The 13,054-nt window shown below is 49.4% G+C and overlaps 1 protein-coding gene and 1 pseudogene across 1 annotated transcript in view; one reads left to right on the top strand and one right to left on the bottom strand.

Annotated features, from left to right (window-relative positions):
* CEP43 (centrosomal protein 43) overlaps nucleotides 1-13,054 on the bottom strand; it is a 62,880-nt gene that overhangs the window by 29,133 nt on the left and 20,693 nt on the right. The window contains exons 4-5 of the mRNA XM_007950486.1: nucleotides 7,521-7,595; nucleotides 4,980-5,039 (exon numbers count right to left, since the gene is read on the bottom strand). Coding sequence (XP_007948677.1) covers nucleotides 4,980-5,039; nucleotides 7,521-7,595 — 135 coding nt within the window. The remainder of the gene's footprint in view (nucleotides 1-4,979; nucleotides 5,040-7,520; nucleotides 7,596-13,054) is intronic.
* On the top strand, nucleotides 12,232-12,350 carry LOC122150979 (annotated as a pseudogene).

The raw sequence follows: 13,054 nt of genomic DNA, 5'->3' as shown, positions 1-13,054 counted from the left end.
ACCACTGTCAACTACTTGGAGGGGGATCTATGTAGGAGATCCTGGATAGAGAGGGAGAACAATGTGGAACAAAACTCAAAACCATTTGGGGAAAAAAAAAAAGGGACCAAGTTTGCTGGTCTGATAGAGCCAGGTAGAACCACTGAGACTATGGCCCCTAGCTGCCCTTCAGGTCTGGAATTGAACCCACATCTGTGGCTTCCAGTGAGTAGCAATCTGCTCATATTGTCTTCCTCACACTGACTCCTAAAAACAAAGATTGGATTTATAAAAATACTGATAGCAGGGAGTGTGCCCGAGACCATGTACAGGGCTAGCAGACAATGGTTCTGCAAGTGTATTTGCGTGTTCTTAAGAATTCCCAGGTGTATAGTAGAGCTGACAAGGGACAAGGTTGTAGTCACTTCTTGGTCACAGCCAGCTACCCAGAGGGAGCGAGTAGTTTGAACCTGTGGGTTCAGGACCATAGTTGCAGGGGACATCAAGCTCAAATAGGAAAACATACTACATAGAACATTGTTCTACATCCTACTTTGGCGAGTAGCGATTGGGATCTTAAAAGCTTGCAAGTGGCCATCTGGATGCAATGATGGGCCTCTCCTCATCCAGAACAAAGAAGAATGAGGAAAACCAAAGATTTGTGGAAATAATTAGTCCAAGTGACTGGTACCCATGCGATCCGCAACCTATATGACTATGGCCCCTAGTTATCCTTCAGGTTTGGAATTGAACCCATACCTGTGGCTTACAGCCAAACAAAAGACAGGCATATGAGGTGAACATTTATACACCTCTTGGAGGGAACAATCATGGGAGAAAGAAGGGCTGTTTATGCACAGGGAGACAGCTCTGGGGGCAGGAGTGCATGGAGGGATGGACACAGGGAAGAGGTAACTATCAGGAGGAAGTGGGAGGGAAGCTGTTGCATTGGGGTAAATTACAGTCAATGTCATGAGACAAAATATATGTGAACTGCTGTATGGAAAGTGAATTTGCTCTGGAAGATGGGGCAATCTACTTCCGGAGTGATACTGCCTCAGAAACCCAAGGAGGGGTCGCTATGAGTCGCATCCGACTCAATGGTACTTAACAACAACAACAACAATTTTCACCCAAATCACAATTTAAAAAAAAAAAGGAAAGAAATTAAAGACCAAAATGGATGTCAGATGAGACTTTGCAAGTTGATCCTGAATAACAGAAAACAGCTAAATTGAATGATGAAATGAAAGAGCTGAACGGGGGGGCAGGGGGGGAGCTGAACAGAAGATTTCAAAGGGTGGCCCAAGAAGACAAAGCCAATCACTATAATGAAATATGCAAAGACCTGGAGTTATAAAACCAAAAGGGAAGAACATGCTCAGCATTTCTTAAGCTCAAAGAACCGAAGAAAAAAGTCAAGCCTTGAGTTGTAATACTGAAGGATTCTATGGGCAAAATATTGAATGATGCAAAAGTATCAAAAGAAGGTGAAAGGAATACACAGTCACTGTATCAAAAATAACTAGTCAATGTTCAACCATTTCAAGAGGCAGCATATGATCAAGAACTGATGGCATTGAGGGAAGGAGGCTGGGTTGCACTGAGGGCACTGGTGAAAAAGTCAGGCTCCAGAAATTAATGATGTTTCAACAAATGGATGCAATGGTGGAAGCGCTCGCTCGTGGATATCAAGAAATTTGGAAGACAGCTATCTGGCCAACCGACTAAAGATCTGTATTTGTGCTCATACCAAAGAAAGGAGATCCAATAGAATGCAAAAATTATTGAATAATACCATTAATATTACACACGAGTAAAAAAAAAAATTTTAATGGCCGTAGGAGTACATCAACAGTGAGCTGCCAGAAATTAAAGTTGGATTCAGAAGACGACACAGAACTAGGCATATCACCACTGATGTCAGATGGATCTTGGCTGAAAGCAGAGAACACCAGAAAGATGTTCACCTGTGTTTTACTGACTATGCAAAGGCAGCTGACTACGTGGATCACAACAAACGATGGGTAACATTGCAAAGAGTGAGAGTTCCAGAACACTGAATTGTGCTCAATGTACAAGATGTACATAGACAAAGAAGTTGTTCAGACAGAACAAGGGGATACTGCATGGTTTAAAATCAGGTAGGGTGTGCGTCAGGGTTATATCCGTTCACATATCCAAACGGTATGCTGAGCAGATAATCCGAGAAGCTGGACAATAGAAAGAACACGGCATCAGGACTGGAGGAAGACTCACGGACACCCTGTGATATGCAGATGATAGGACCTTGCTTGCTTGAAGCGCTTGGTTATGAAGATCAAAGACTACAACCTTCAGTGTGGACTACACCTCAACATAAAACAAAAATCCTCACAACTAGACCAAGAAGCAGCATTATGAAAGCAAAGAAGAGACTGAAGGTGTCAGGGATTTCATTCTGCTTGGACCCACAATCAATGCCCATGGAGGCAGGAGCCAAGAAATCAAATCATGTATTGCACTGGGTAAATGTGCTACAAAAGACATTTTAAAAGCATTAAAACGTGAAGATATCACTTTGAGGAGTAAAGTACACTTGATCCAAGCCATGCTGTTTTCAACCACCTCATACACATGCGAAAGGTGGACAAAGAATAAGGAAGACTGAAGAAGAATCAATGCATTTCAATTATGGTATTAGCAAAGAATATTTACTATACCACAGACTATCAGAAGAATAGGAGCTCTGGTGACTTAGTGCCTAAGATATCTGACTGCTAACCAGAAGGCTGGCGGTTCAAACCCACCAGCTACTCCTCAGAAGGAAGGTTGGGCAATCTACTTCCGTAGTGATACCACCTCAGAAACCCCAGGAGGGGCCGCTATGAGTTGGGTCCGAGCTGACAGCAATGAGAGTTACCGGAAAAATGGACAAAACGGCCTTGGAGAGCATAGCGCAGCCAGAAAGCTCCTTGGAAGCGAGAAGGTGAGACTTCACCTCACATCTGAACACAGTATCAGGAGAGAGAAGTCCCTGGAGAAAGACATCATGCTCGGTAAAGAAGGCGAGTGAGAAAGAGCAAGACCTTCAACGAGATGGGCTGACACGCTGGCTGCAACGACAGTCTCGAATATGCTGACGGCCAAGCCCAGGGCAGCAGTGTTCCTTCTGCTGTACGCGGAGCCGCTAAGAGTCAGAACTGACCTGACGGCACCCAACAACAAGATCACCGTTTGTGGTGTTGTTAGGAGATGTCGAGTCAGTTCCAACTCCCAGCAGTACCATGCACAGCAGAACAAAACAGTCTCGGCCTTACACCATCTTCACAACTCAAGCCAGATTCAGAAGAGGATGTGGAATGAAGGGCAGGTATCATTGCTGATGCCAGGTGGATCTTGGCTGAAAGTAGAGAATACCAGAAAGATTTACCCGTGTCTTATTGTCTACACAAAGGCATCTGACTGTGTGGATCATAACAAATGATGGGTAACACTGCAAAGAAGGGAAATTCTAGAACACTGAATTGGGCTCATGAGGAACCCACACACAGACCAAGAGCAGTGGTCTGAATAGAACAAAGGGCCTCTGCGTGGTTTAACATCAGGAAGGAGTATGTCAGGGCTGCATCCTTTCACCATACGCAGAGTTCAGCAGTGACTGCACACTACAGAGAAGCACACCTCCCTCCCAAACACACATACCCAAGGTGACTGTTACTAGTCTAAACCACACAACGCCAGGCTCATTCCAGAATTTTAAAAACAAGGAAAAATAAATTCAGAGGTGTCTGAAACAAAAAGTACCTCAACACATGTAAGTTTTAAAACACTGGAAACTGCGTATAAAAGATCTGTCATGTTACAGTGACTATGACAGGATGTACCATATAAATACAACAAAAAGGAAACCCAGAACACCTAACGCCTTGCTCAGCTTTTCTAACTGAAAGGTAAAGACCTAGGTCAGCAGGTTCTAGCAAAATAGCAAAATTCTGGTATCATTCATTTTATGTGTATTTTTCCTCCAACTTAGGACAATGTCCAGTCCAACAAAAGGGTTTAAAGTGAAATTAAGTTCTTACAGATGACACTTTGGAAGTCAGAAAGTATGAACAATGTTTCAGAATGGTGATTCCACAAGGAAACCCCTCCCACGGAGTATCTGTCCACTTGTGTGCCAACTTCCAGCCAACCTATTTCGTCTCTCAACCCATCAACAACAACAAAAAAACCAATACGGTTTGTAGTTCTACCCATTTAAATTATAATGCATAATTATGTTGAATTACGCTTTCAACACGTCTCTATGTAGATGTGAGTGACACCAGTCTCTATGAAGGTCTGAATGACACACGTCTCTACGTAGTGACACATCTCTAAGTAGGTCTGAGTGACAACAATCTCTACGTAGCTCTGAGTGACACCAGTCTCTACGTAAGTCTGAGTGACACGTGTCTCTACGCAGGTCTGAGTGACACCTGATGCCGAGCCACTCTGCAGGCCCTCACCCGTGTCCACCCTGGTCACCGTCGCTCAGAGGCCCAGTTTCTACAGCCAGGTTAAGGCGGATGCAGTGAGAGTCTCAGTCACTGAACTCAGATAAAAGTGCCTTGAAGGAGACAAAGCAACCACTGGAGCCTCTCTGGAAAACTGTTCCCTCAGAAAGCAATCACAGTGTCAGGAAAATGACCACCCATTCAAAAGGCAATCAGCCTCCTTCCCTCCCTTTAGTGCCAGTAAAGCCAGGACCTCTTAAAGGAGAAACTGCAGCACAGCTTGTTTTAGTATCAGCGTGACTTTCACCTGGATGAAAACCCAAAGTCAAATGACTGTGTTCTAGGCCACCGTCACTCGACACCATTCTGATGACAGGGACGTGAAGGTGGCACCTCAGAGTAGAACCTAAGAGCCAGGCCGCCAGGAGCGGAGCGCCCGGTCTGGGTGAGGGAAAGCACGCTGACTGGTCGGGGCCACTCTCCCGGGACACCTCACAGCACTCACAGCCTCACGCATGTTACCTTTTCACCAGACTGCTCCCCGCTTCTCTTCTTTCTACCTTGTCCTTTATACCTTGGTATCTGAGCACGAGAATAAAATGACATTTTACCATAAGGTAGAAATCTTAAATAATCTAACCCATATCCAAATTTATAAAAATGCCTACTAAAATTGTTCTTAAAAATGGAAGATCTACTTCATGTCTTCTTTGGGGCCCAGTTTTTGGCCCTTTCTCAACTCTCCTCCCCAGTTGGTCCAACTCGCGCTGCACCATGTTCCTGGCAGGCACTGTGGCCTCCATTCCCAGCATCTGTCCTGTGCTGAAGCCCCAGAAAGTGGCCACCAGCAGCTCGCCAGGTAAGTCAGGCCTGAGGCCTTTGAGGAAGCGTCCCGACCCACCTTATCCTCTCCTCAGGAGCACAGACTGATGTCTTAGGGGCTGGGGTAGACCCTATTCTTGTCACACCTTCCCTAAGAGCACCCACTGCTCTCTGTTGGCTCTCAAAACTGACGAGGTCCATTTTCCTTAGAGCCCAAAATGAAGCAAAGACTGAGAGGTAGAAGGAAGCTGGCAAAAGGGGGGTGAAGACAGTACTGGGATCCCTAACTGGGATTCCTCAGGATCAGGGAAACTAAGGCCTTCACTTCAAACAAAGTCCAGTCCCGCCCCACCAGGGATAACCTGCGGTACTTCCATGACCCTTAGACTTCACAGATTTGTAATGCTGGCTAAAACCACACCCACTGCCTGGAGTCCATTCCGACAGCGCCCCTAGAGGACAGAGTGGGACTGCCCACAGGGTCTCCAAGGACGTCAATCTTACAGAGGCAAAGCCCAAACCACACCCACTGCCGTGGAGTCCATTCCGACCCACAGCGCCCCACAGCGACAGAGTGGAACAGTCTTCACGGAGGCCGAATGCCACATGTTTTCCTGTGGAGCAGCTAGTGGGTTCAACCTGCCAACCTTCTGGTTAGCAGCCACACGCTTAAAAACTGCACCACCTAGGCTCATAATGCTGACCGGGGCCTAAAATGGAGACTAAACTGAAAAACATTAAAATGTGGGTCTCCTGGAGGACAGAGTACCATTTTCAAAGTCAGCCTTAAAGTCACCATCACTTCTCTGGGACTATTTAGGCAACGTATACTGACTTAAAGACTTAATTTTCTCAGCATAATCTTTGGATCTTTAAAAAATAATTATGTAGCGTGAAGGATATGTAAAAAACACATCTACATTTTATTATGGAGATGCCAAAGGTGGAAGATGACCACGGCTTTCACATTACTGAAAGGAGACATCTCAAACAGCCCCAGTGGCTCCCAGACGCTGCTTGTGCTCAGGGGTGCTGGCCATCACGCTGGTCAACCCCTCCACAGCCAGAGCATCACAAAGAGCAGGGTGTTTATAAAGGCTCTTTACATCCAGCAATAAACTAAAGTTGTTTCATTTGCTTTTTTTTTTTTAAACTTTACTCATGACCTTGTCCCGGTAGGTGCCTATTACCTCCCTTGGCACCTTCTGAAAAGGGGCTTCCCTCTCAGGAGAGGCCGGCCAGACATCCGAAGGGCCAACTCTAACAGTAGGACAGTCTCTTTCCCTGCACAGAAATCAATGTCAAAGCCCTCTGGATTTCTAAACTGAAATCCATTAAAAGGAGTGACGTCAAACAAGCAACAGATGACAATAGCCACTCATCACTGTCCCGTGCCAGACATGTGTAAGGAAGGGAAAAATCTGGCAGAGACAGCGCCTTCTCCAAGCCTACCTGCTTAAGACGTAACCTGCACTAAATCAGAGTCTACGGCCCACCCATCGCAGCATCACCATCGTTTCACAGAATGGACATCCGAGGACAGACAGTCACACAACACAGATCTGACCACACCTGTGTGAGTCTGGCAGGCTGTCAACTCCTATAGCCCTGGAGCCAATCCCAGGAGATGGCACATTTCCCACCTGCTTTACCCATTCCGGCTACTGGTACACGTATCCTTCATTTTAAATTCAAGGGGTCAACCCAATTTTTTTCTCCATATGCCAAATCCCTGGACTCAAGAAATAAATCAACTCTTACATAAAAGAACAAGAAAGTAAAACGTAACCAGAGCACACAGACTATCTCATAGATGCCACCACAACAGCTCAACAGCACAGAAAGCATCAGGATTCCCAAGTCCTCATCTGGTCAGCTGAGTAACGGTGAAGGACATGAGCCACAACAGGCTCCTACCCTGGAGCCAAACAGTCTCACACTAAGAGCTATCAGTGAGCCTCTGTGACACGGACGACAAAACCCGCCCCATGCGTCCAGAGTCAGAGAATCTACAGACCTGTTACTCAGCAGCCTTCGTTTTGATGATGTAAAATTCAAAATCTACCAACAAAGCACAAGAGTTACCTTTTTAAAATATCTAACTAAGGGAGAGGGAAAAATAACAATTTCAAGCACCAAAGGGCCCTGTGTGACAAAACCACAACAGAACTTGCACCCACGGGGACCAGAGAGGGGAGAGCTGTGCAGCAGGCCGGAACCCCTGCAGCCTGGGCAACCTACCTTACTTGGACCTGAGCCTGTTTTTCCTTCTGGCGATTTCGGCGGAGAATGTCCATCAGACAGATCCAGTGCCCCCTGGAACACATTACCATTCAAAATTAAAACCCTAAGAAAGAACACTTGCACTTCGATAGAATGTTAGCATTAGAAACTCCACACAGCGTTGGATTTTTATTTGTTCCGAAGTAATGTCAACTCCGTATCGTGTTTCCTTTCTTACCAAAAAGAAACACCTGCTTCTACGGACCTGCCGTGTTCCACGCGCTCCCGGAGGGCTGCCATTCCGCATGCCCCTCACCTCGCCCACCAGCCCAATTCCAACTCCCTGCTTCCCTGCCCTGCAGACTCAATCATCCCGTGGCCTTGAAGATCTCTTCTTTCCACACTCTGGGATGTACCTCCCAACTTCATTTCCCTCTCGGGGACTGTCCACCGTAACTGCGCTCATCCTGCCCGCAAGCCCACGGACCTGCTCCGTGTATCCCACGGCCCAGAAGTACCCTTCAGAGTACGAAGGCTAGGTCCTACATGCCGTGCTCCACGCAGAGACAGGAGCTTGTAAAACAGTCCCTGAATGGTAATCAAGTCCTAAAATTCACACACCACGTATGTATTACATAGGGGTCACTGTGTCACCAAACTGCCTTCTAACAACCACAGGTCTTTAAGGAAGCTGCGCCGGCCCTCACAGCTTCCGCTCCCCATCGTCAGTCGCACCGTTGACGACAACCCACTCCCACGGTGAGGTCCAGGATCTTGCCCCGGACAGCCCTCCTTTCCCACTGCCCTCTCAGCCCCTGCCCCATGCTAAAATAACCAGTGGACTTGCTGATGATTCCTTTACAATGTTATCGGGACCTGTCCGTTGGGGTCCCTGGGTGATGCTAATGGGGAAGTGCTTGGCTACTAACCTAGAGGGTGGCAGTTTGAATCCACCCAGAGGCACCTCAGAAGGCCCAGCAACCTGCTTCCAAAAGACCCCAGCCACTGAGAACCTGATAAAGCACCCCTCCCCTCTCAAACACAGGTGCCACGAGTCGGGATCAACCTGGTGACAACCAGCTTGGTCTTCAGTTTTGCATCTGCCATTGGTTTCGAGTCCACCGCTACAATTCTCGTCTCAATCTGCCTTCCAGCCTTCACCTACTCTGGTCTTCCTCTTCCTCCCTACTGCAGCAATGTGACCTTCAGACATTTTTCTTCCAAAGAGGGCTGCCCTCCTCGCATACTAATCCTCAAAGGGGCGTCCTCCCCATACAGAAACCCTCAAAGGGGCGCCCTCCCCATATACAAACCCTCAAAGGGGTGCCCTCTCCGTACAGAAACCCTCAAAGGGGCGCCCTCCCCATATACAAAACCTCAAAGGGGTGCCCTGTCCATACAGAAACCCTCAAAGGGGTGCCCTCCCCGTATACAAACCCTCAAAGGGGTGCTCTCCTGTGTAGAAACCCTCAAAGGGGCACCCTCCCGTATACTGTTATTGTTGTCAAGTCAGACCTGACTCACAGAGACCCCTGCTTGGGTTTCTGAGGCAGTATCACTAAGGAAGTAGACTGTCCAACCTTCCTTCCAAGGAGTGGCTGGTGGGTTTGAACCGCCAGTCTTCTGGTTAGCAGTCAAGTGCCTTAGGCACTAAGCTACCGTAGAAACCCTCAAAGGGACGCGCTCCCATGTACAAACCCTCAAAGGAGTTTGTATAGAAACCCTGTATAGAAACCCTCAAAGGCTTTGCGGTGCAATGAATTACTTCCTATGTCTTTGTAAGTCCCACCGGATTACTAGTTGGGACCATGCAACTAAGGTGTAGAACTCTGATACTGGAAATGATTACTTCTGTCATTCTGCCAGGCCTCTTACAGGTGTGTGTGGGGGGATCTCACTGCCATCAAGAGAGAAGAGCTGGAGGTGAAGGGGAGCGCATCCTTGGACCCGAGATCCCTGTGCAAGAGAGATGCCCTGGCAGAGAGACACCCCGGCAGAAAGACGGTCCCAGTGGAGCCAAGAGGCATGAGACAGAATGGCAGGCTGACCTGGCCCACACAGCTAGAAAGCAGAGCACCCCAGGGCAGGAGCTTGCTGATGGAGTGGGATGCACCTAGATGGGCCTATAGGCAGAGCTAAAAGAGCTCTGTAACACTTGCCCAAGCAGGGCAGAGGCCAGGCCAAGAGGCCAAGGACCAGAGAGGAGTGTCTGAGGGCACTGCAGAGGGGAGACTGTCCTGATCAAAGAATCGTATCCTGAGCACGTTCCTGAACCTGAACTGTAGCCTGTCACTTCCCTAATAAACCCCACAATTCCGAGTATTCTCTGTGAGTTCTGTGTGGCCATTGCAATGAATTATAGAAGCCAGCAGAGAAGTAGTGAATGCTGTGGGGGGGAAGGTGGGTGTCAAAGTTGGTAAAAAGGCTGAAGGGTGGCAGCATGTGTGGCCTCACAGGAGTAAGCCTTGGGCTGCTGCTGGTGGTTCTATCTTCCTCTTATGAAGTTAGAGGAGGTCCAAAGATGCCGCCTCCATGCTCTTTCAGCAGGCTTCCTGCTGACCTTGAGCAAGAATCTGAATGAAATCACTGTCACAGACACTACAAGGGCCACCAAGAAAGACACAGCCCTTGTCCCCCAGCCACTGGGCAGCAGGACAGAGGCACGAGAGCTATTATAACCGAACAGGAGTAGAGAGAGGGAGAGTAATAGATCCCACCAGCTGAGGAAAGACAGCAGTGATGAAATTCCACAACTGGCCAAGGGGGATGATGGAGCTTGTCAGGTGGAGAACAAGATAACACAAACAATGCAAGAGAGTAAAAGCCACTGTCAAAGATGAAATTCAGTTTGGATTACATTCAAGACTCTACGTTAAAATAAGGCAAAAAGGCCAAAAGGTCAGCTGGTGCCTGCTGGGCAAGACCCTGAAAGGATGGATGAGGACTCTGTAATCGTCCACCAGGGATCATGGAGACACTGCCCCTGGAAAGGGGAGGCGCCGACAAGTGCCGAACCTCAAACACCGTTCATTAACCGTGAAGCAGATGGGAAGGACACCCAGAACGCTGGGCTGCAGAGTAGGGGGGCTGGACGACTGGCCAGAGAGGACCAGGCCTCTGCACAACACGGGGCACATGCAGACGGGACGCTCGGGATCCACACCCCCAACACGGGGCACGCAGACAGCACGCTCAAGATCCAGACTCACACCCATGACATGGGCCACGCTGACGGCAGGCTCGGGATCCACACCCCCAACACAGGGCATGCAGAGAGCACGCTTAAGATCCAGACTCACACCCATGACATGGGGCACGCTGACAGCACACTCAGGATCCACACTCACACTCATGACATGTAGATTGCTGACAGCACGTGCAGGATCCACACTGACACCAGGCATGCTCACAACCAGTCTGAGTGGGATATGAATGTTTGCTGTCGTCTTCAAAGCAAACCAACTGCACAGGAAGCCCCCAGGGCAGAGCTCATGAGGCTCCCAGTGGTCAGTGGTTCCCTACAACCTGAGGCCAGAGCTGCCAGTGCAGGAGCGAGTCCCCACCGACAGGCAGGCAAGCCGGTAAGGTGGGGACCACCAACCGGTGGCTCTCCCAACATGGCAAGGAGCACTAACAGGTGGCTGAGCAAGGACAGCAAGGGCCGCTGACCGGCGGCTACTCCAGGACAGCGAGGACCGCTGATTGGCAGCCGGCCAGGAGTGGCAAGGACACAGACCAACAGCCAACCCAGGACAGCAGGGAGTACAGACAGCTGGCCTAGGACGGCGAGGACAACTGACCAGTGGCCAAGCTGGCACAGTGAGGAGGCAGTGCTCTGGCTGACATCAGGAAGTCACAGTAAGAGAATTCAGAGCAGAGCAGGGCAGGAGCAGCAGCACTGGGCTGGGGGCAGCCGCTCTGTCTCGTGTGGCTGCACTCCACCAGCAGTTCAGAGAGTAACATCAGTGTGTCTCATGTTTCCATGCCTCGTGGGATAACCCAGTGGTTGTGTTTCGTGAAGAACCGGAAAGTGTGGCCCAGAGCTAGGGGAACAGGTTAAGCTGGAATGGGTTAAGCCAGATTTAGGGAGACTTCCAGAGTCATCCAGACCACAAATGAGGAAAACAAGGAACAGTACCAATTACAAAGGGCAGATACATGGGCCCGGTGCAGTCCATTCTAGGGCTGTACACCCCAATTCCTGTGGCTTGCCCTCATCACAACCCAAGGAGGTCCATCCCTCGTTCTCTGCATTTTCCCAACGGGAGCCTAAGGCGCCAGGAAGCCGAGTGACACCCAGGGCCCCACAGTGGGGCAGGGCTGGCTCCACAGTTAGGAAGAGAACTCAACGCTGGGCCTTCACAGGGCTAAGAAGAGCAGCAGGCAGCAGGAGAGGCGAGGGCCAAGCAGGGTCACCCCACACCACAGTGGCCCAGGAGACAGCAGGAAGCCAAGTGGGCCTGGGGCCTTACTTGTCTACTTTTTCATACCCCGGCACCGCGCCCACCACGCAGTGAACACACAACAGAAACATATGACGCCATCTGCGAATGAGTGAACGAAGGCAAGAGTGAAGTGAGAACACAGAGGGACCTGAGGAGAGCGCTTAGGTTCCATCGGGCTGAGGGACTCGCGGTCCACACTCCGCCCCTACTGCTCCTTGTCGTCCGTCCTCCCAATCCTCCCCCAGAGGACATCCTTCTCTCATATCGTCAGGCTGAGGCCAACACTGTCACACAGAAAGACAGAGGGTGCGCACTGCCCTGAGGAGCCTGGAGAGGCCCTCGGGCCTCACGCAGCTGGTCAAGGCTTTGCCACCTACTGTGCGGCATCTACCTGGGTGCCTGTTGAGTGAAGAGCAAATGCCCTCTGTGAACACACCCAAACAGCAATAAAAAGTTGTTTTTTTAAAAAAAAAAAAAGCTGAGGCTAACAAAATCTTAGCACAAAACACTGCTCCCTTTTAACTAAAATAAGCGGCACAGAAAAGCAGCAAACAGGGCAGGGGAGAGCCCCCAGGCAGCAGGGAGCAGCTGCAGACAGGGCCGACAGGAACAGGTAGAAGGTAGCCCAGGAAGTGAGTGGTTTGGCTGGAACAGCTAAGGGAGACGAACTTGTCTGTCAGTTTGTCGCACTGTGGTGGCTTGCATGCTGCTGGGAGGCTGGAGGCTACGCCAGCAGAGGTGCCCATGGGGGGGGGGGGGCAGTTTCGGCGGAGCTTCCAGACTGAGACAGACATGGAAGAAGGAAGAGGCCATGCACTTCTCCAAGAACTAGCCAGGGAAAACCTTACAAATAGCAGTGAAACAGTGTGATGTACTACTGCACAACTTTATGAATAGCCCTGAAACACCGTCTGGGACAATGCTGGAAGAAGAGCATCCCAGGCCAGAAGGCACTCAAAACACTCCTGCAAAGAGCTGCCTCATCAAAACAGAACGGACCTTAATGATATGGATAAAGTAAAGCTTTCGGGGCCTCCATTTGCTGAAGTGGCCCAACTCAATAAGGGAAGAAATAGCTGCAAACATCCACTGATAATAAGAACATAG

This window comes from Orycteropus afer, unplaced genomic scaffold (genome assembly GCF_000298275.1).
Source record: "Orycteropus afer afer isolate SDZICR_OR568_19922 unplaced genomic scaffold, OryAfe1.0 scaffold00273, whole genome shotgun sequence".
Lineage (NCBI taxonomy): Eukaryota > Metazoa > Chordata > Mammalia > Tubulidentata > Orycteropodidae > Orycteropus > Orycteropus afer.
The sequence above is the reverse complement of the archived record's forward strand: the minus strand, read 5'-3'. Positions and strand labels throughout refer to the sequence as shown.